The sequence below is a fragment of the Pollicipes pollicipes genome, unplaced genomic scaffold (assembly GCF_011947565.3).
Source record: "Pollicipes pollicipes isolate AB1234 unplaced genomic scaffold, Ppol_2.1 Scaffold_6686;HRSCAF=7923_pilon_pilon_pilon, whole genome shotgun sequence".
NCBI classification, from domain to species: Eukaryota; Metazoa; Arthropoda; class Thecostraca; order Pollicipedomorpha; family Pollicipedidae; genus Pollicipes; species Pollicipes pollicipes.
Genome location: NW_023596921.1, coordinates 42,552,787 through 42,576,471, shown reverse-complemented (window position 1 = coordinate 42,576,471; position 23,685 = coordinate 42,552,787). Strand labels below are relative to the sequence as shown.

General features: G+C 50.3%; 2 protein-coding genes across 2 annotated transcripts in view; both read right to left on the bottom strand.

The window, feature by feature from the left end:
• Window positions 1–235: 235 nt before the first annotated feature.
• LOC119108374 (START domain-containing protein 10) lies at window positions 236–21,269 on the bottom strand. Its single transcript, XM_037231950.1, has 7 exons — window positions 21,108–21,269; window positions 13,452–13,646; window positions 13,059–13,206; window positions 9,828–9,980; window positions 6,511–6,632; window positions 1,221–1,343; window positions 236–340 (listed from the first exon to the last, which is right to left on the bottom strand). The coding sequence occupies exons 2-7, from the start codon at window positions 13,605–13,607 to the stop codon at window positions 236–238; spliced, it is 807 nt and encodes a 268-aa protein (XP_037087845.1). The 5' UTR covers window positions 13,608–13,646; window positions 21,108–21,269.
• A 1,822-nt stretch (window positions 21,270–23,091) lies between these two features.
• The window catches only part of LOC119108373 (uncharacterized), a 15,146-nt gene continuing 14,552 nt past the window's right edge, over window positions 23,092–23,685 (bottom strand). Inside the window, exon 14 of the mRNA XM_037231949.1 lies at window positions 23,092–23,099. Within this exon, the coding sequence (XP_037087844.1) occupies window positions 23,092–23,099 (8 nt within the window). The remainder of the gene's footprint in view (window positions 23,100–23,685) is intronic.

The following is a 23,685-nucleotide window of genomic DNA, read 5'->3' as shown; positions in this document are numbered from 1 at the left end:
ATTGAATGTGCGTGCAGCACCCAAAATACAACAATATAACATTACAGAGTCGTAATGCATTCACAAACTGCGACAGCACCAGGTCCGTCACGGACGCCGAGTTATAACACCCTTAAAATTTCTCGCGCACGCCGACGCACGCTAACCAAAGCTCACCGAACGGCGGGCGAACCTTTGGTTCGAGGACCGCAACACAGATGGAAGCACTGCAGGTGTTCGCCCTGCTTTCCGCCCGCTAATCGTCGTCTTCGTTTAAAATGTCCGTAGAGATGAGGTCGAACTCTTGCACTTGAGACTCGTCCGTTGTTACCCCGCGTTCGTCCAGTGGATTTCTGATGCACTGAAAGGTGTAAAAACAGGTGTAAATACTTGGGCGTGGCCATCGCATCAGGGTCGTTAGAATGGCATGGGAGGGATCAGGGTGGAGATTCTCCCTATGTATCCTAAAATCAGATTTGTTTGGCAACGAATGACGCGATGACCTTAAACTGCAAGGGCAATGCAGGCTGTGTGAATGAGTTGCAAGCTATTGCATAGTTACTGACATGGGTTGAGACTAGTTAAAACAAAAACTGAAAAGATTACCGGCTTTCACACCAACAATTTACCAATGACACAACACCAATGCAAAGCGTTCACACCACAAGTTGGCGGGTTTTAGCGCTTGCCTGGGTCCTAGTCAGCCACTCAATAGCACAGTCGGTTCTCCGAAACCCCACGGACTACCCATCGTTGGTTTTTTGGGAAGCCTGATGCATTCGATGCCTGAGGCACTCGTTCCTCGAAACCAATGAGTATAACGCGTAATACCATTTTTGTGGTGGCCTGGGGCTTCTAGTTCGCCGGACACTGCGCAAATTACGAGGGCCTACGCTGTGATTGGAAGAACACAATCAACCAGGTCCCAGCGTTGTGAATAACCTTCAGAATAGCTATGGGTAAACGCCGGATGCTTTTGCTGATACGAGACGGAGCGGTGGCGACGAGGCGACGATGATGCGATACGAGGCACATACAAGGGTAGACTTAAATCTTATGGAGACAAGATGGCCTTGTCTCTAGGACGAGACGTAAAACATTATGTTATCATGAAAATGAAGTAATTCTAACAACGTTTCTACCTTTACTCCATCTCGTTCGTCATTTCAAGAAACAGCCAGACTCAGGTCTGCCGAAGACCAGCCAGACAGTTCCTATCCCAGCCATTCACGACAGCCTACCAGCGCCAGATTCAGTCGCTCTATCGGCATCTGTTCGGGGAAAAGCCAGGGCTTGAAGTGCGCATTGTGCCGCTTCTTCCAGCCAGCGTATTTGAGGCAGGCCTTGTGGAACCGCTTCACCATCTGCCGGAAGCGAGAGAGCGGTCAATACGGGGCAGCGGGCGAGGGTCACAGGGGTCAAGAGAGATGCGCACGGCAGCCCGCACCATGTTGTAATTGGCTGTGCATTTTGTCGTCGGCACGCCGCGTCAATAGGACTCGGCGGCGACCCTCAGGACGGCTCCCGCTCGCGATAGGGAGCGGCGGCGACCCTCACACCCTCTCCCGCTCGCGATAGGGAGCGGCGGCGACCCTCACACCCTCTCCCGCTCGCGATAGGGAGCGGCGGCGACCCTCACACCCTCTCCCGCTCGCGATAGGGAGCGGCGGCGACCCTCAGGACGGCTCCCGCTCGCGATAGGAGGGGCGGCGACCCTCACACCCTCTCCCGCTCGCGATAGGGAGCGGCGGCGACCCTCACACCCCTCTCCCGCTCGCGATAGGGAGCGGCGGCGACCCTCAGGACGGCTCCCGCTCGCGATAGGGAGCGGCGGCGACCCTCACACCCTCTCCCGCTCGCGATAGGGAGCGGCGGCGACCCTCAGGACGGCTCCCGCTGACGACAGGCGTGATGGGACACATAGTCAGTATACAGTCAGTAATACAGTCAGGACACAAACAGTTGATACGAAGCTGCTGCGCCGCATCATCTACAACTGAAGGCATTATTGGCCGTTCTCTGTGTTATGGGAGGTACAATAATGCAGTACGTACCTGCAAACAAACCGTATGCAGGCAATCGGAGAAGAAACTTTGTAGAATCTTACGAGACTGAAATGATGCTGCCCGGGACCGGAACACCTTCAGCGTGTTTTTACACCACGAATGTCGTGACATGACATGATAAGACATGATAGACATGATATCGCATGATAGACATGCTAGACATGATCATGTCTATCATGACATGATAGACATGATCGCATCAGACATGATATAACACGCTCACTTATAGCTATTGGTTTGCTTTTCAGCAGAGAAGACTGCTCAAGACAAAACCATTTCTCTGTTTAGTGAATATGCTCCTAGATATGTCCTCGCTTGATTCTTATTATCTAATATATTCACTTTCGTCGTACGTCATCGTATCCTTCACGACATTGAATGAGAGCCAATTGATAGCCGTTATATCTGGAAATCGTGCTCACAAACGCCAGATATGAATGACTCGAGCATTATATTTTTCTTGACCTTGATCACAGCGTGACGTATGAGATGGTAGATTTTTAATGAGATTATTATGTCGTCACAAATGCCAAGGTGGCTTTCAAATCTTCCCCCATTGTGTTCTACCACATCCTTGCGGCCTTTAAACTCAAGAACCAGAAGGCTCTCTGGGTCTTAAACTGGGCATAGTTGTGAGCTGCATCAAAAGGTCTTTCATATGGCTATTTCAGGTTAAAACCCCATACAAATGTGGGGCACTTCTTTTAACGAAGGCATGCATCATAAATATATGCTCAAAACACCTAAAAGGATACACTACTGTACTCAAAATTGAAAACCGAATTGAGTTATCATCGTATGTATGATGTAAATCTGAAAGAGTGCGATTTCCTGGAAAATTTGGTCTCTGGCGTGACATAATTGGGTCAACTGTTTACCTCAACATCAGTACTGCTACCAAGAACGATATTTCGTGGAGACCAATCCACTAGTTTCTTTTTTGGCTATAATCTATCTGCATTAATTTGAAAACGCCAGGGGGCCGCAAGAAACCATCCCATCAGTCCGCGTTATGAAAAACAGCGAATAGGACGACGGCTAAGGTCAGATCAGGTTTGGGTTCCGATGTGACCCCGAGTGACCTTTGCTCAGAAAAAATGTCCGGGGTAAAGCTGGTTGCGTGAGAAGGCCTGCGGGTAACCATTAGCAGCATGCTGACAAAACTGAAGATGGTACCTAATGTCATGCGATAGTCCTTGCACTATTACGACCTTATAGGCGAAGGAATGACGCAGAAGGCGAGGATACCAAAACTCTATTTTCCGGTCAATATTTCGTGCATCGCCACGGGTTCATGCTCAGCACTCTCGAAAAGTAGGGGCGCAATGGTATCCGCAGTGCCCACTTCCCGTTCCTGTACCTATGATAACCGCCACTCCGGTCGGTACCGGGCGACGTTCCTGTACAGCTGGTGTGATCGGTATCTGGCAGCTGGTTGCGCCAGCCAGAGGCGCAGCCAGGGTTTTCTTAAAGAAAGAGCCCGAAGCTCAGTGGGCACGCATCACGCCGATCTTAACTTGCTGTCCAGAGCCCTCTATAGCCAAAATATAAAACCGGGCCAAGGAGTGAGCCCCGGGTTCCCCAAGTCCCTCACATGGCTGCGCCCCTGATGAAAGCCTTTGGCAACACATAGTTGTGACAACACTTTTTGGGTCATTCACTGCACTCCCAAAACGTCGCGAAGCCACTGTATCCAGCTATTTAACACGCGCCCGGGGTGGGTGGCTGTAGGCGACGTACTCGGGTGGGGTGGAGTGCCAATTTGACTCCCCTGAGGTCTCAAAAACTACGAGAGCTAGAGACAATAAACTCACGGGGTAGACAGACCTGCCTGTACGTGAACCTACCCGTGTCAAATTCCGGGGTTCCCAGGTCATGGCCGTCGGGTCTTGTAAGGTCTTGCTAGGTCAAGCTTTAGGTCGGGATCCTAAGTTATCTCAAGCATCCACATGCAACCATTTTTTTCTTGGTGCCTCTTCTAAGCAAAAGGCCACTGGTGTTTACTGGAGGTCAGTTCACGGTTTTTATCTGCAGAAGGTTACGATGGCCAAAAAGCTTTGAGACCGTTTTTACTTTTGAATTTAGATAAGCGTCCAGGACAACGCTAGGCAGTATGTTCCTACAAAAGTTGAACGGAAAGTGAACTAGGCCAGCGACCTAAGGCACTCATATAGGAACACTTCTCTAGTGATATCATTTGGTGATATCTGGTGACACTCATCTAGCTTAGTGACACCTTTGACCTTTATGAAGCTCATACAACACATTTTTTGACGTCCTACTTCTTAAAGCCAGGCCTCCAGTACAAAAGCAAGGTGTCTCTGACGTCACTCTTTCTTTATGCATGTCCCGAGTTCAATGAAATTGGTCGCTAAGTTCAGTTATCTGATTGTCTACAAAACTACCTCAAAGATGTGTGACTTCCTCTAACACTTCGTTGTCGCAGCAGATTAGACGATTCCCTAAGAGTGGCCTTTATTGACAGCCATGGCCAGGTTTTGCCTGGCATAGATCAGCGACCCTACAGAAGAAATTCATGTGTATACCAAACGATTAGCCATTGAATTGCCCACAGCTAAGGATGGCACGGCTCCACCACACTATTCGGAAGCTGTTTTGTAAAAAAAATTGGAGGATGGTGGTTATACTGACCCCCACTCGGTAGCGTGTTAAAAGACATCTGCACGTTCCAAGGTGCGCCTTTGGAACATTAAGATAACCCGGTGTCAGAGGCATGACCCGATACCGACTCAGGTGTCAGAAGCGTAACCCAGTACCGGTTCAGGTGTCAGGGGCGTGACTCGGCACCAGCCCAGGTGTCGCTGGCGTGACCCGAAACCGACTCAGGTGTCAGAGGTGTGACCCGGTACCGGCTCAGGTGTCAAAGGCGTGACCCGGTGCCGACTTAGGTGTCAGAGGAGTGACCCAGTGCCGACTCAGGTGTCAGAGGCGTGACCCGGTGCCGACTCAGGTGTCAAAGGCGTGACCCGGTGCCGACCCAGGTGTCAGAGAAGTGACCCAGTGCCGGCTCAGATATCAGAGGCGTGACCCGGAACTGCCTCAGGTGCTAGCGCCGGCATTCCATGCAACTTTTGCGAGTCATTAGTAAAAGTTGTACCTGGGCGCTGCTGCCAGGCAGCATAAATTTTCCAAGCTACAACCAAGCACATCCTGGCTTATCCAATTTGAACTTCATGAAACGAGATCTTACGTGATTGATTATACGGTGTTCGTGGTCTGGACGTGCTGCGCCAGCATATGTCCCAGGTGGGCGATGGAAAAGGGGCGAGGGAAAACGAAGAAACGCGACGTGCAGGCCCAAAGTGTGGTAAAAAGGGAAGTATTACGCTTTGCTTGGCAACCCAGTCTGAAAAAATCAGGTTTACTGAGCACTGTATGCAACATGGCTGGATGAAACGGACGTGGAAAAGGGTGTGCAGTTTGATTTTAAGCCAGGCGCTGACGGCCGTCCGCATCAAGGTGGAGCTGACAGGATTGACTCACACTGTGCTAGCATTGAACCTAACCCCTGTGTCTCACAGGACTGAATAGAGCCAAATAAAGTGAAGCGCAGTGAGGCGACCCACAAATGAATGGATATTTTTGTGCTGACACGAAGACCAAGGTACTATCTAGTCATCAACTTATGTGGTTACCATTTACGCGTAACTCCTGCCAGTCACAAAGGGATCATTATCGTAGTCTTCTGTGTGATGCGTAAAAAAGAGTTATGTGACACTGAATTCGCGAGTTGAATGACTTCCTGTTAATTGATGAACTGATCTGATGTGCGCGGACTATATCTTCAGACTAAAAAAACTTCGGTCATGATTTTACAGCGGCAGAAGCAGGGCTTACACTATACTCGGAAGGAGTCCCACGTGTTGGCGTGGCATTTCCACTCATTGGCATCACGCCCTGTCGGCTTGTCTGCCGGGCTTGTTTGGGAAAACCACAGACATAAACGTGAAGTGGACATGATTATAATTGACTGAATACGTATATAACCAGCCATGTGAAAAGATTTCGTGGCTCAATCCCTCATCCCATGGACCAGTTGATGACAGGATACCGATCCCCGACGACGAGGCTCATTCTTAGTCCATTGCACGCCCTCGTCTGCCAGAAAATAGTTCGCGGGCATTTAAATGGACGGCTCAAACCCTCTCGACTTGCATGCGTGGAACACGTTGCCCACGCCTAGTCCAAAGGTGAGCGGCGAGCAGCACTTCAGCGTTATGGCGTTAAACACAGCACTGAATGCATCACATCCATTGCTGCAGCATAATGCGATAAGCCTCGGGACTGGCGCGGGCCAACGTTTCATCGGACGGCCGAGCAGTCGTCAGTCCGCCGTCATCTGGACCTCACACCCAATGTCGCCCGCCCACCAGAGAAATGTGAAGGCGGTAGAGGAGGCCAGCGGGGGCAACAGCGGCGGCAGGGGCGACAGCGGCCCGCTCACCTTGGGCACCAGCACCTGGGTGGCCTTGTTGGCCAGCCAGACAGGCAGCTGGCCTCCAGGGCTGCCGTAGGTTACGTAGTTGACCTGGCAGCTCTTCGGTGACAGGGGTCGCACCACGTACCCTGCAGCGAGGTCCGAGGTCAGAGGTTTATTAGCAGTCAGGTCGGATTGGATGCCAAAGGCCAGATCGATAGCTGGGCCAGGGCAAGGTCCTGGCTCAGGTCGTGTGAAGGTTAGAAACAGTTTACGGGCCACGTCAGCGGTCCAATAGGCGTCCGGTCTGAAGTGAAGCCCAAGGGCAGATCAGACAGCACGAGGTCGGGGATTTAAACCACAGGCAAGAGGTAAGGCCAGGCGTTTTAAGCCATAAATCAACGTGCACAGATTCCCACGGTGCCACAAGGACTCGCCCTCGTATCAGCTCTGCTCCTGTGCAATAAATACTCAAGGGTCCGTCCTGCTTGCGCAAGCGGGCAATGAACAACGACACCGTCTTGCACAGACAGACCCTGGTTGGTCTTCCTCAGCTGCTGGGCACGCTCAGTGTTTTTTTTTTCTTCTTTTCTTTCTTCAGTTTGCATGTTGACGACCGGTGGAGTGTAGCCCCAACAAATGAAAGGGGCCGGGAGGTCATCCATGTGCCAGAGCTCGTAACGATATAGGATAAGGCAGCTCGCCGACGAACAAAAAGGACACTTTCTTGAACAGAATTAACATACTTCCGCGGCTTATCAATCCACACATTTGACTTTGTTTTTTACCTGACAGCCTATTTCTTCCCAGGAAACACCTGTGCATAGCGCTTAGCTGGAAGAACCATCATCGCTTGCGGAGGATGTGAAAAACGAGCAATAATGCTGACCATGGGCGAGGTCAGGTAGAGGTCGGGGAGGGGGAGGGGTGGACACATCAGCCGACACGGAGTCTTTGGCTGTAGTCACGCGACTGTGCGGAGCTCGGAACTCGGAAGGGAGCTGACACGGAAGCCCGCGCGGCAGCCTGCTGCCAGGTCGGCGGTGGTTCGTGACCGAGGTGTTGCCTGCAAGGCAGCGAATGGAGAGTCGGGGGCTGCACGGACAAGGACAGAGTTTTCTTCGCTCAAAGCAATGGCGTTCCGTGCGGGAGAGGTGCGATTATTTTGGCAGATAAACGCAGTCGATGGCCCCATTGCTGTATAGGGTAGCCATCGCAGTAGCGCACATGACCTGCTAGTGTACTAGCAGGCATGCCAAGTTGAATTACATCCTAGTCTTCCCAAGATGACTTCCCACGTTGTGTCATGACAAAACTCAAAGCCGCGGGCAGTTATCTCCGACCGTTCTGTATATATTCAGGTAAGGACGACAACTACCGCAGAGCAGTTGACAATGCGTTTATGCGGTGTTCATTAGATTCTATGGAACGCCATAATTGCACATAGATCCTCTTTGTTAATCCGTGTGCGCATTTAGCCTGGCCTGCTTCCTAGCGATGTTCGTTTTTCAGAGAGAGCAACCTGCGCAAGAGCATAATGAACAGTAACGTCAGTCAGACGAAGATGACCATCCCGTATACCCATATAGACGGACACATGTGTCAGCGAACACGCACTTGCTATTTCAGTGGACATTTTGCCAACACTACAAATTTTACTCCCGAAAGCACTAATTCAGCCTCGCGAGTTGCGAGCTCCACTAAACCCTAGTTTTCCGACAACAGCTAGGCCGCTTCGACGTGGGTTGTTACCAGAGAAGACCTTGTCAAACGACTCTAAACGGTACTCATCGCCAGGCTAGCAGCCATCTTGTAAGATGGCGGGTGCCCGTCCGTTTTGTAGTTTCAGTACACGTACTGAGCTAGGTGTGAGAGTGGACCCGGCCTCTGTTATGCACACGCCCTTTTAGTCCGATTAGGTGATCAGTCCGCAGCTCGGCGATAAAAAAAAACACAGGAGAAGTGGATGTTGGCACGCTACTGAAGCTGACGCCAGGGACAGCTAGCTATGCCGCGAAGTGCGTTGTCTGCTCATGGCTCTGCTCTCCTCTATTGACGGCGAAAGAGGCTGGGAGGCAGACGCCAGGAGAGCTTTGTGGGTATGGCGTAGTTCCGTGGCGACCGCGACATTTGGATATCACCAAGAAATGACGCTGGAGGGAGTCTAATACCTGGCGGCGTCCCGGGAGACAGACGGAGCATTTTGAAACCGTGAAACACGACCCGGCTCCGCCAGCCGCTAACCGGACGACTGACTTTGGCGGCCTCATCTCATCTTCGCAGGCCGCTGGTGCCAGCAGAAACGAAGGCAAAGCGATGGTCATCAGGACGCCCTGCAATGCAGTGGCGCTCAGGGCTCTTAAAACTACGTTTCGCCCCGGTCCCCATGACGGCGGTTTACTACGGTTCAACATAGTTTTACTTGTCGAACCGGTCCGCCGAAAGGAATGGTGCATTAAACTTGCCGACAATATAATGATTTTTTTCTGGAATTATTTTCCGCTTGCGTTGTCGAACAGGTACTGGTCAAATATGTGATCTTCAAGGCTTGCTCAACGGCCACATTTTGGGAGACAGTCGATGCAACGAACTTCTTGCCACGATTAAATTAAAGGGCAAGTCAATCGCTTGCCACGCAGAAAAAAACATCTCGCAGCTTGCGATACACACTTTCGTCAACATCTCCAGCCAGACACACCCCCTGCACTTTCTGCCCAGTGCACTACGTCTGGCAAACGTGGCCATGCTTTCAGCGCAAATATGCACATGATCATTTTTCATACATCGACATGCACTTAAAGTATTTACATAATGTTAGACCCTGAATTAATTTGATCCGTCTGTACTGCATTGACCTACAGGTCTCGTGGCACCCTCCGCCATTGACATTATGCGAGCACTAGCGAATCACCGGTCGCTGGATATGCTGACAGCCGCTAACTCAGCACCGGATGCTGCCAACGGATACAAGTTCTGGCCACTCCCGATGAGCGCGAGCTATTCGGCATTCCCAGCGACACCTCGGCCAGCAGCACCTCCGTGCGTATAACCAGTGACCAGGTGCCCACGCGCCGTGTTTGCATTTAGGCATTTAACGCCGTGAGGCATTTAACGTACTGGATTTCACCCTTCAACAGCCTGTTACGCACGATTTCAATTCATCAGCAATCAGTGACAGTCACGAATGACGCGCCAATCGCCCAAGCAATTCAAGACGATGTCTGTTGTGACGACCTCCTCCAAGTCTCTCATTTCAGGCGTACTTAAGCCAGGATTGCAGCGACCTCCATACGAGTCCGAACAGACACGGCGGGACAGACGGCCAGAAAACTCCCGACCCTCACCTGAGAGGTAGTTCAGCGCCCTGACGAAACCTTTCCGGGGCGGGAACTGTTGGTGCGACACCGAGTGCCCCAGGCTGTAGTACTCCCGGCCCGTGTCCAGCCACGAGCGGAGCACCACCAGGTCGCGGTTGCAGAGAGGCGAGGGGCAGGCCACTGGAACGACGTCACGACGGGTGACGTCACGGTCGCGGTCCCGGCTGGCGATCACGACCGCGTGACAAAGTGTCAAATACCTGACGATCGAGTCTATGGAGTATCGGGCGCACAACATCGGCAGGGACCGGCAAAATAATGGCGGCAGGGAAAGATGCTTTAACGAAACATAGCGGCAAGCCAAAACATCAAATAGTCAAAGGTGCCGGATTAATATGGGAAGGGAGAATGATGGCATAGAGAAACCCAAAGTACTGCCAAAAATATAGACAGGGATAAAGCTCAACATAGTAAATGACCAGTTGGGAAAATATCGACGAGATGAAGCTCGCCGGGGATAAACACCGCAAAAGAAGCAAAACAAGTTTATTTGATATGTGGCGATGGTCGAACAAAGAATTGCACGCGCCGCGCGTGCAAACCATTGCCTACCAACCATATTCCGTCGGGTGTATTTGCCCATAGGCTATGCTAGGTGGGGTGCGGTGAGGTGAACTTGGGCTTGGTTAGCTCTTGGCTTAGAAAATCGGCCCGGAAATTGATGGATCCAGCATTTCGGGAGCCCGCTGCAAAATATCATACCTAACGTACACTCAACAAAATCACCTCTGTCGTGCTTCCGAGAAGAAAGTGGACAATTCTGACCGATTCAACGGTACTAACCACGACTATAATGCTTAGATTGCTAACTAGCTCTAGGTCCCCAGATACGATGGGGCAATATAGGCATAGCACGTGGCCCTATTAGAATACACCTGTCAGTTTATTCGCACCATAACAGTTTTGGTTGTAAAATGTCCGCGAACGCCAGAATAACAGAGGCTATCTTAAAACAGTGTACAATTTTGTATGCAGAACATAACTTGCCAGGTTTAGTCTTAGGCAGCCATTTTGGATTTCCGCATAGGTCTGTTACGCGCTTTTTGTGCAGTAAAATCCGTAAGATAAATTTAAGCACCATATGCAAAGCAATGGTGCTAAGTGGTGCTAATGGCTTCTTTTCCTGCTGCCCACGCCCCCGAATGTAACCACCAAGACCGTTGACCGGGTCATTTCCGAGAAAAAGCATAACTCCCGTGCATATGCACACCACCATTGCGATATATTGTGCTTTACATACGCAATGACGTACCAACGGCTTACAACTGCAAGGTATACGCAACTTCTCTTCGCTTGCCGATTGCACACATGCCTTGGATAATTCCGAACTTGCACCCAGCAACAAACTGCCAGGCATCGAAGATCTCAACTTGACGTGCTATCGCTTCTCCATCGCCGAACGTCTCGATGGAGCTGTTTGCCGTTGTTTGTCATCGCCGAACGTCTCGATGGAGCCGTTTGCCGTGTTTGTCATCGCTGAACGTCTCGATGGAGCTGTTCTCCGTGTTTGTCGCCCACTGCGCGGCAGTAATCCGGATACCAGCCGAGAGAGAAGCAAGGAAATGAACCTTTAGGGAAATGTAGCGGGCCATTTCCTGGAAGCTTGGCTGCAGCTCTCACATCATTTGTTGGTAGCTGTCCATATCGACGTTCAACAGGAAATTAACTGCCATCGTTCAAAAGGCATTTCAGGCGTTTCTCCCCCATGCCCATGAGGATGAGTCGAACCGCTCGCTTCTGAAGAGATCACGACTTTGTGACCCAAGAAACATTTTTCCGTGATTTGAGCCCAACTGAACCAGGAAAAATATGGCTCAGGTACCCGAAACATGGATCATGTTTATTTATGCCCTTCATAACAATGCTCATAATGCCCTGTTTAGTATGCAGAGAATATGACCGAATATCACTGAATTCTACCGCAGGTAAATGCCTATGTTCTTGGTGACTGGTGTCAGGTTCTGTCGAATAGGCCATTTGTCTTTCTGGGATCGCACGTTTTTGCCAGACTGTCCCACTCCCATGCGAAACAGCAAAGTCTCGAGTAGCCGAGATGTAGTCCAATCAAACTCGCAGCAATCCTGGTGTCCCCGCAGACTTGTCACGTGTTTTCTCTTAGTTTATAAAGCCCGGAAGATATTTAATGTCACTATATGTTTCCTTCCTATACGACGCATAATCATCTGGACTTCACGGGCAGCACTTGGCCACTACGCCGGAGGCTGGATCTCCGGATCGGTTTCGACGCGTCTGTGAATAAGCTCGCCGGATCAGGGTGGCAATGTTGAGCGCTACGGTCGGGCCGCTGACATTGTTGCTACCAATGATGGTGCTCTACATACTGAAGATTGGAGCCAGATTGTTCTGGCAGTTACCAAATGATGGAACTTCACTACGACCATGCTGCTGTTGTTGCCTGGAGTGCTGTAGTTCGGCCTTAATCTCGGGGGTCCAAGTCAAAATCTCTGGGAAGTCTTCCGGTTCGCATTGTGCGATCCTGCGTGGTCCATGGGCGTACCACGTCATGTACTGAGGGGTTCACGGACGTCCTGATGTTGATGGATCGCACGAATGACACACTTTGTGATCCATTCTGGCTTCTGATCGCGTAACAAATAAGTTGGGGATGTGGGGCTCAAAACGGCAACTCCATTTCCGCGAGGCACGGATCAGATAATAGGTGGAACGTTCGGATAGTTCATGGCTTACTTTTTCATCTTCCAAATACCTTCGTGAACTGACGGCTGACGCAGACAGAAATATTGGTCACCACTGAGCTCCGTCAGCGTAAGCCTCACACCGCCGGCGCGGCAAGAGCTATCGATCGCCCTCCGCCCTGCAGCTATCTGCCAAGCTTTATTGCACAACAATTGCACCTTGTGTGTGTGTGGGGGGGGGGGGGGGAAGGGAGGAGACGCCGCGCCATGACATTTACCCAAGCCTGCTTTGGCGACGTACGTCTCAATGCGGCTATAAAAGAACCACGGGTAAACCATGAAAAAGCGCGGGTCCCGTGGGGACAGACCCATACAGCGCAGGTCCCCGTGAGGACAGACCCATAGAGCGCAGGTCCCCGTGAGGACAGACCCACACAGTGCAGGTCTCCGTGAGGATAGACCCATACAGTGCCTGCCAGTCCAGCTGTTGAGAGTATGGCGGCGTGAGCCACGCGTCGTCACAGCAGCATCGTGTAGTTACTGGCGTAGTAGAAGATCTGGTTGTTCGGGTTCAGGCAGCCGCCGGTGTCGATCGCCAGCATGCTCTTGTCATAGTGCTTGGTGTAATCGACGTCATGAATCACGTCGTACACCGTAGCGGCGTCCACGTCTGTGTAGGTTGTGCTCGCCTGCCATGCATGGGAGGCACCGCTGTAGATGTCGAAACTCTAGGCGGGTTCAAAACAGGCTCGCACTTATACCATACCGAACCAGCTCAGAGCACTACAACGCAGACGCTAATCGTGCTGTCGAACCGGTTGGTGTAAGAATTCGTTGCCAATTCATTACTTAATATGTCCCGTAGCAATTCTAGCAACTGTATGAGCCCTTTTAGTAGGTTAGCTTGATAATACGTGACGTTCAAAAAGCTTACCTTCATCATTTTGCACTCTTTCTCGTCTGGCTGTTTGGTCCACACTTTTGTGGAGTTGTTGCAGAAGTCCAGCTTCCATCCGTCATGGTTGTCGGCCAATGCCACCAGCTGCCGAAAGTCCTGGTCCTCCGCCACCCGGACCTCACCCAACCGCATGACCCTGACCTGGCCAGTCGGCTCACCCGCTCTGACAATCTGGGAATGGCACGTCAGATCAGTATCTCGGGTCGGTGGCCATTCATGTGGTGGTGGTTGATCGGATGAGGGAGCCGGCCGTCTTTCGATTAATTTTTACAGACATGGGAGCCGGTCGCTTCTCGGTTGATTTTTACAGACATGGGAGGTCGGTCGTCTCTTGGTTGATTTTTACAAACACACATGGTCGCGCTTGTTGACGCACGTACTGTCATGCTGTCTCACGACGGATCCAGAGGACATGTTAACAGCTGGCATGGCGCCTAGACCATGTCCTCGCAGTCATGAGAACGCTGCACGGCACAATCAGGTGAAATCGACACGCAACCAGCTGGACTACTTGACGCTTCTTAAAACAAAGACCATGTGAAGTAAACCATTTCATGAGGGATACTATGCCCAGAGCTGGGCTAACATGAACTAACCAGGCAAACGTGTTTGCGAGTTTGTGCCCATAATAGTGCAAACAGATTTTGTGTCTGTAACACGAACGGCGAGTTTGTGTCTATAATAGTGGTGGATGACCTAACTCGAACAGGGCCTTTGAAATTTCCAACGCATGACCTGCCTTCCTTGCACAGCCTGATCACCTCCCAACTGAAACAAACTTTTGGGCTTATGACGAACTCAATATGTAAAAGAAACCACATTTTTGGACGATATTCAAGCACCAAACGTTGGATTGATAGCGGTCATAAGAGCACTGTTCCGGTAAATGTGGACGTCTCCTTCGAAATAGCAGCCCAGATGATTCATACTCTGTTCGCCAGTGATCACTTATTGCTTAATGGTTCCCGACCGGCCTTAGCCTAAACTGCCAGCTGCCTTAAAAATGACTCTGCCTTTAATCCCATTATTAAAGTGTGTTGAGGAGGCGATTCGGTAACTCGGGGTTTCGCTGTTTTCTCTCCGAAAATTTGTGTCCATGACAGGCGCAGGAGCGGCACCGGAGTCCGACTTTGAGAGGGACTCCCGTGAAATTTGGCGATGATGCTGAGATAGTGATTGGCACGGGGTTGCGCTCGCTGAGTTGCTTCTACAGGAATTGCTGCTGTTTCCGGTACGTGAAACAGTTGCACTATAGGTGTCTTTAAATTAAGCAATATACCAAAAATGAAGGAGCATGGCAAAGGTGATTACAGGACTGGAAAATGGTGAGTTTCCTTACACTGCAAACGACATTACGGGTCGTCAATGCGGGCAAATAAGGGATACTTTTCGGCATCAATTTAAATCGGTATCGGTATTACGTTAAGCTTTGCATTTTCTGACCATCTTTGCACTTTCAACCGATCCATCTTCCATCTATACATCTATCTATCCATCTCCCACCTCAGTGCAGCAAACATCATTTAGAAATGCAATGACATGTCAGAAGCGAGTACAGGAACGCCAAAAGAAGAGGGGGGGGGGGGGGGTTAGTGCAGTGCACGGAGACCATGGCCGAAGACCGTTATCAGGCAGCCAACGGCGGCTGCTCCAAAAGGCTTCGCTTTTTAAGGTTACGCTTCAGTAAGCCACGCTTCAATAAGCCACGCTCGATTGCCCATATCCTTCTTTCAGGATATGGATATGAAAATTGCATACACCTATGGGGCATGTTCACACGCGGTATGCAGGCACCGTAATTCATTTCGAAGAGAGATCAGCATTGTGGCCGACAGTCAAAATATATTTCTGATTTCGCCGTCTCTTTCCCCTACCCTGGCACCACCTACGGCGATATTTTGGGATTTTACTTTCTTTTATGATGCCGTGGTAATGTACCATCGCCTATGTTCACTAAAAACGTGGTAAAAAATAATTTTGAAAGTTCCGTTGTAATCCTCCCTTGTTCTGTATCTTGGATACACCAAGCAATTCTGAATCTTGAAATGCTATCTTGAGATGGGATTTTTGGAATTATTAGCTGTCGACCTGCGTTAGTTGCGTCAAAGTCGGGCGAAACGTGGCTTATGATGTCGGGAGGACAATAATCACGTCGGGAGGGATTAAAAACCCAAATCGAAAGCCGTTTGCCTTTTGATGATCGACCAAGTACTTATCGAGACATCAAGAAGAAAGGGGTGCGGACCGACGCCCCCTGACATGACATATATTTAGCATGTCCTAAATAATGTGTATTAATGGGGTAAATTGTAAAAATAGGGTTGTATTCAAGGGTTCCAGAAATAATGTCCAGGATTGGTGCAGATGGTTAATTTCCGTTTCTGTACATTTTAACAAAAGGCAACGATGCGTTTATGCAGTATTCAACAGGTACATTGGTCATTCCACGACTGTTCAACCGGATGACAGCACGGCGTCCGTTTCAGTTTTGACAAAGACAATTATATGAATGACTTATGCGGCCAAAACACGATTCTGAAAGTTTTAGAACGCTTTAGTAGGGCGCGCCAAAACGAACTAAGAGCTGATGCGAATGCGCGATGACGTCACGAGCCCTATTTTCAACTTGTTCTAGAGAAAGCAATTTGCGGAGCACAATGCTGGAATAAGTGCAATAGAAAACAAAAAAAACCTACATTTTTGGAACCATGGGTTAATATCACACACAGGGCAATGATCAATTCGAAACATATTGTGACCTAGCTTGGCCTTTGACCCCTTTTTCTCAAACAATTTGGCTCTTCGATTGGTTTTAAACCGACACGCATCTGAAAACGATTGTTATGACGTTCTGACTAAAACAAGAAACCGATTGATCTCTTCTAGACTGGTCGCAAGACGAATTTGACCGTTGGCGGGTCACGCACATGGGCACGCCCATAAGCCGACCACCCGGTGTCGGGTGACCAGTGGTGATCGACTCACTCCGTGGGGAACAGCCATCGTGGCCTGGAAACCAACTGGCATTCCGCAGCAAGGTGAAAATGAAGAACGCGTTTTGATCAATCTTACGTGCCAGCCATTAATCCCGAGTCACGCACGTTGAGAACCAAATTATGCTTCCGTGATGTTGCGTGCAGCCATATATCATCACTTCACTATATCATCACCTACAAAGTCATCGTGGATAGCAAGTTAGCTCACTACTCATTTGCTCTTGTCGGTTGATGAACAAATACAAAATGAAACAAACAGACTCAGATGCTTTATGGATTACGTTGCATTCTAGCATTTCACAAAAAGGAAACTGATATTTGTTTGAAATGGGAAGTCATTCCTTCGCAATAAAACCATTTTGAACCTACACAATAACAAATTATATCAAAATGTAGCACTGACGACGCAAATTCAAGTGGCCGAAATTCAAAGTCCGGGGAGAAACCAGGTTTTGGGGGGAGGTTGAATCAACTTGTTTGGCTGAGCTCCTCGAACAGATTTTAGAAAGTGACGCCCCTGCTCCAAAGTAATGCACACAAATGCCACCGCTGTCATTACTGCATCTCATTAACACACCCAGTCCGTGGCGAGGGCGCAGAGAGGACCGCGCTCATCACGCTTGTTAAGCACTTTCATGGACGACGAAACAAAAAATTGCATTTCCTAAGCCGGCAAACTTTTCCCCGACCGTATGCATTAGAGTTGCAATTTTTCCTAGATGACCTCGCGATCCGAGCACCTTTTTCCATGGCTGAGCCCGAGACTGGATGTAGATCAGGGGCTTGTGTTCACAGATTGTGTAGCTCCAGCATATCCACTTGTTCACGGGACAGCATCAATATTTGAAACGGCAGAGACCGATGTTAATTTCTGTAAGCTGAAAAACGATTTGTCACCAGTTTCTACCAAACTCCTCAGATAGGAGTTCTTCTCTAGATAAATGTCAGAAATTTTACGCAAGCTCCTGCTTCATCATTCATGCTTCGGGTCAAATGACTCTACAGATAACTTCAGCTTGACACGCCAATTCTGCACATTTGTAACCGCTTATCACATTTCTAATAATATTTGTTGGTGATGATGGCGAATGATTTGCACCGCAACCACCTTAATATTGTTATGCTGCAGAAACACTTTTGGTTCCACTCTCTTTCTACGAATTTAACCCCGTTATGTTATTAAACATTCCTCGGAGGCACTTACTGACAGCGGAAAAAACTGCAGGTCTTCATTTTCTCACCGCGCGGCAACACAGCTCTGCGCACGATGGCGCGCTATGGGTCACCCGGTCCGTATGCTCAAAGCCAGCAGCGATTAAGATGCGTGATGTATCGAAGTCTATATGTGCGGTCCCAAGCCTGCTTAGCCAGAACACGACGTAACTTGGCTCCGGCTCAATGCCAGATTGAAACGCAATAGTGCAATTTCAGAATAGATGGCTGTTTCTTGTATTATGTGGGGCTAAACCTCAACTTTATATGTTAGTTGTCGATGTGTCGTGAAAACTCGGAACGTAAGACGTTGCCATTCACGCGTTTCGTGAAGGACGGCAGGTATGCACGGTGAATTAGCACGCATTCGTCATTCAAACATTATTCCGGAAAAATATCTAAAATTTCGGAAGAAGTTCTAAGGTTTTAGGTTTTAAGATTTTACCTAGTTGTAAGATATTCATGAATGGTTTCAAGGTCGCGGTCACGGTTCCCGACGGAGTGAGCCCATCGCGCCCAGTCAACGACACCGGCCGACACATGACACCAGCTTATGGCGTGCCGCCGTGCCTGGTCCCCCACAGTTGAAATTCGAGTTGCAGTCGATCTAGAAGAGTCCCCATTGATATCTTCGTCATTTCTAAATGTCAATAAATTGTTTTTTTAGTTGCATTTTGGTTTGAAGAAAACTAAACTATGTTTTTAGAAAATGAGGCCGAAGGCCAATGCACATCACAATGTGTACCTAAGAGACATCGAATGTTATATTGACCCATGTTTCAGAAAATACAGGTATTCAGCTAATCGATGCATTTATTCAAAACATTATGCTTCTCAAAATATATTTTGCTAGAGCAATTTTACAACCAGTATTTGTAGCGTCATCGCGTGTTTTCATCAGCTCCTAGTTACTTATCCGTACGTCATACGGCTCTAAAGCTTTCAGAACCCTGCTTTGGCCATAAAATGACCCCAATATACCTCTTTGTCACATTTGACAGGGGTGGCGTGTTGAGGTGCACTCAACCGGAGTCGGTTTGTCTTGGAATGACCCATGTGCCTGTTGAATAGTGCACGGCCCTGCAGCATGCAGCGCAAAGACGACAGGGCATACATATATGTAACAGCGCAAAGGCTACTATGCATATAAATATGCAACTACCTGCATTAATGCCTACACATCATATGTGCTGATATACGATATGAACCATATGTGCGTACGTCTGACAAGAACAAAGCAGACATATGGCACACAAGTAGGCGCAGGGGGAAGCCGCAGGTGAATCATTCGGTTGCGAGCAGGGTTTTCCACCGGAATTTAGCGTGGACCAACCTTGTGGCTGGAAAATACTCGACATCCGTCTACACTCATCCATGCATCGTTGGAAGGCAGGAAGCCAAGAACTTGATGTACGTGGAACTGACAAGTTAGCGGCAGTCTGGAACCACGAACCTTCCCTTCTCTTATTTGACAAAGATTGTTCATAAAGCTCCTTTAACGTGCAAGGTCGTCCTTGCACTTCCCGCTACACAATGTGCGTAAGTGCATACGGTTCTTGCGGACTACTACTTGCGATACCCGGCTTAGCCTTATCACCAGCTATAGATTCTCACCGTCTTTATAATTTTCACGTAACTTCGCTTTTGTATCGCGTCCACCGATAAACTGAACAGCCCTTTACCCACGGATAGAATCGGCTGCCTTTCAGGCGAACAAAACGGCTGCCATGGTAGCGAACCGCCCGCGTGTTGACGTGATCGATTTCGGTGGTGCACAACTGACGCGCGAGCCTGGCGGCCCAAGGCTGCACGACGGGGTGGCCGTCGCACTCCGCGGTTCGGCCGTTGTTTGGGAAAGCTTGTTTCGGCCGAGGACGTCACAAACCCTCGTGAGGTTCGAACAGCGGCAGAGGAGACTGTGGTGTGATTGGTCGGTAGCATGCACTGGTCATGGCACATGCGCTGAGTGAATGCATGGTCAGAGTCGTGACGGCGTAACAGCGCGTGACGGCGGAACATCGCGTGACGGCGTAACATCACGTCGGCAGGCGCTGAAGCAAACTATCGACGCTCGGACGCCGGTCCTGGGCTGTCAAGGGCAGTTAAAACATTGAAAAACATATCGCGCTTGCCAAGTTTGTTGTCCGAACTCTCTCCAAACCACACGAGTACAAATCCATCTGGTCGAGCGGTAGCTAACCGCTTTTATGCTTACTGGTCCTTATACTGATACTTCGGTTCAGTATTGATGATGACTTGCAGCTAACTGTGTTTTATCTACACCATTACATGCTGAGGCAAGGGTATTTCGTTTCGTTTATCTTCAGGGTCGTTTATTTTGTTTCGAATTCCTCGAACAGCACTGAGGCGAGATCGATACGTTATAGAGCACATGTATACATTTCGAATTACAATGAACATCATTTAACATTGCTAAGCATCATTATTTACCCTTCTCGAGCACTGGTGCTCGACCAGTAGTCAAAGATAAGCTTTATCATCGGAAATTTAAGGTTTTCTTCATAAGATGTCGACCGCAGTTAAGTGATGCCCGGAAATTCAAAAGAAATGCAGCTTTAACAACATCACGTAATGGCTGCTATGGACAAATACAATAAGAGATCCCATTTGCAGGGGAAGTGTCGCTAGGGAGGAGATCTGACCCGCCCGCTCTCTATCGGCGGATAACATACTGAAAGCAAAATAACCATTGCTATGAATGCTCGAGGCTGCGCGTACTGAATACCGAGCTCGCGGTTCAGCCGAGGCTGGCTACACTTCTGCGTCAATCATGGTCCAGCGCACGAAACATAAACTATATTTGCTCATGAAAGTTATCAACTGTACTAAAACTAGTCCCCGAACGAACTTTAGATACCAGGTAACCTTTAGGTAGGTAGTTAGGTCCAAGGTCACCCTTCTAGAGCGGATTTTGACGCGAAGACCTTGATTGCCCAACAACCTCGATCGGCCTTGACCGGACCATCCAGCTGCCCTGACGACTCATCCACAGCTGGGGAACTATGTTTTGCCTTCGAAATAACGGGTAGATCACCCTCTCTCACGGCTGCAATACCTTTAAATCGTGCTTTGTTCAGGGAGGGCTGCAACCCGCAGTTGGCGTAGGCACGATAACGCCTAGCTGCAGCTCAGACCGATACCATATCGTCTATCGTTAGCGGATAGGACCGCTCACACGCTGTGAAAAGGAACCGCTGAATAGCTGCTGCCAGCTGCGCCAGCTGAGACATTGCTTTAGACCGCAGAAGCAGTGAAATTTCGCGACGCCAGTCACATGATACGGGTTTGCCACGAGTACAACTATTTGGAATTTTCGCAGTAGTACATTCCTGATCCTCCATTCTTTGCACGGCGCACCGCTATCAGGTTCGGAACTGGAAGAGCGGACGCAGACATTCCATACCGACGTGAGCGCCTCGCTGTCGTGCCGTGCCGCTGTTCAAGACGTGAGCGCCTCGCTGCCGTGCCGTGCCGCTGTTCAAGACGTGAGCGCCTCTCTGCCGTGCCGTGCCGCTGTTCAAGCCGTGAGCGCCACACCGCCGTGCCGAGCCGCCGCTCGAGACGCCGCTCAGCCACCTCCGCCGTCCGCCGCCGCCGCCGCCGCCGCCGCGCCACCACGTCACCGTCCGACTGGGCCGGCCCGCCGACACAGGTGGCCCGGCCGCCCCTCCCCTCCCTCTGCCCCTCCCCGCCGACGCTGTGTCGATGCGCCCAGCTCCGTCGACGCCGCCGGCGGCTGGACGCTGCGGTATGGATCCGCCCGGGTTCGTCCTGCTGGCTGTTATGAGGCCCGGGCTGCAGTGTTGGCAGCGGGCCCAGGCCCGGCTGGCTTCGCCGGGGTGGTGATGTAGGTCGGGGTCGGTCCGAGGCCTTGTGCGTGGTCAATGCGGGGCCTTTTGAGGCCGTTAAAGGGTGTTATGGTGAAGCATTAGCATCACAAAAGAGACTGCAATGGCAGGTTCAGTGTTGGGGCCATGGTCAAAGACCACGGCGGATCCAGGGGTGGAGGAGGTAGGGAAAAGGGACCATACTCCCAAAAGCCGTGGAATTAAGATTTCAGCCCACAAAACGACTGGGCGCGTGCTATTCTGTGCATGCCGCGTCATGTTTCCAACTTTTTATTGCGTAGGTTTCTCGTTTTGGTACGGCCGGAGCAGTCAGCTGTTTCAATAGTCAACGCGTATCCGCAGCGTACGACGGTTGCGAGTCTAGCATGAACAGTCCGTTACTAGTGGGTGGTTAACCCGCCATCCCAGTGCCATTTCGAAAGGTGACTTAACCTGTTATCCCATTTATTGGGTTCCCAAAGACCCGTTAACTTCAGCTTCACACCCAGCCTATCGTCACATATTTATCCTGCTCCCCGCAGTTTATATATATATATATATATATATATATATATATATATATAAGTAGGTGTGGATGTGGGTGTGAGAGCCACGTTGTGTTTTGAATGACATTCTGCAAGAACCGTTTGCCCCCCCCCCCCCCCCATCCAAAATGGCTAGATCCGCTCCTGGTCAGAGCTAGGACACCAATACCATGGCGAGCGCTTAGTCACGAGAATGCCAACAGGAGAGCCCTTTATGCAGCTGAGACAGCCTTCCATGCTACAAAGGTTGCCGTCCGCGTGGCTAACGGCCGGTGACCGCTGAGCGGCAACTGGTGAGTTTGCCGGTCAGAGTCCCAAGGGCGTTCGGTCGGCCGGTGTCAGTTGGCCGCTGGCCAAAAGAGCCAGCTGCTGAAACACGGGCGGAGTCTTGCAAACTGTTGGCACGTTGGAGAGGCTTAGAAGGCAAACATGGGTTGCTGAACTGGCATTGACGCACCCGGCTGGTGGGGCAGGATGTTCGTAACAAACTAGGAGATAGCGATCAGATCCAGACTTATTTCCTGCAAAAGTTGTATCTAGGTAATACATAAACGATCGCAGTCTGCTTCAAAGCGCGTGTCCGCCTTCCCTTCGTCATGGGGGCCGAACCCCGAACTTCTGCAAAGGTCGACATCACGATTGTGATGGTACGATGAAAGGAACGTTTTAAAACGATATGAATGCCCTTTCCCCGAGCCTTCGACCCAAAGCTGAACCCCCACTTCACAGTTAGCAACAGCGTGCATCCGAGTCGGCACAGATTCATTGTGGTGTGAGACGAAGACACGGCGAGATTACCTACATTTGCCCGAGCATTGAACTGAAGTAACCCCAGCTACCGCTGTGGTGCTAAGCAGCAGCTCGTTCGCAGCAGGCACTATTTTTAGCAAATTAAGTCAAAGTTAAGACAAGCTTGGGCCGCCATAGGCAAGCCGAGAATAAGCAATTATATATGAAGCGTGCGGCAAGCAAGCTTGAGAGGCGTTCGCCGTCTTAGGATCAGCATATTTCACCATCAGGCGTCTGAAAAGAAGCCGCAGCGGAGTTCCCTGCATCGACGGGGGCGCAAAATTATCTATAATTGAATCGAGCTCGCAGGATCTGGGGAAACCGGGAAAAACACGACGTCCGCCACGATGGAGTATGCATCCTTCGCAGCACATCAACCACACTGCAGCTACCTCTTCCGCTTTTATGTCCACACAGCGCGTCTTTCTTTGCTACAACTGCGGTTCGGCTATAGCGTTGATAAGTCCGTGGCTAAGGGGGTCGGAGGTGGACCAGCCGCCGGCCACGTTACCACACCAGCTGCGGGTGTGATATCAGGGAACGCCATCATCTCACCACGAAGCCACGCGGCACTCACCCTCGCGCTCAAACACTGCACCACTCACACGCATGCGCGCGCGCACACACACACACACACACACGCACACACACACACACACACACACACACACACACATGTGCGCGCGCGCGTGGCATGCCCGCGCGCACCTACGCGCTGACACGTCACTTGTGCTTACACTGTGTATAAAGCGTATTCATACGTTAAGATCAGCCCGATACGGTGATATCCCACGGCCCCAGAACGCTCGAGTGGGAATAG

Bases quoted from the DNA above. Each gene is read 5' to 3' on its own strand.
- LOC119108374 (XM_037231950.1), bottom strand. From the start codon at position 13,607: ATGCGGTTGGGTGAGGTCCGGGTGGCGGAGGACCAGGACTTTCGGCAG. The intron at 9,981-13,058 runs GTAACTACACGA...ACGTCGTTCCAG, and splicing joins CCAGATCTTCTACTACGCCA to TGGCCTGCCCCTCGCCTCTC. The intron at 341-1,220 runs GTAGGCTGTCGT...TACACCTTTCAG, and splicing joins AGCGACTGAATCTGGCGCTG to TGCATCAGAAATCCACTGGA.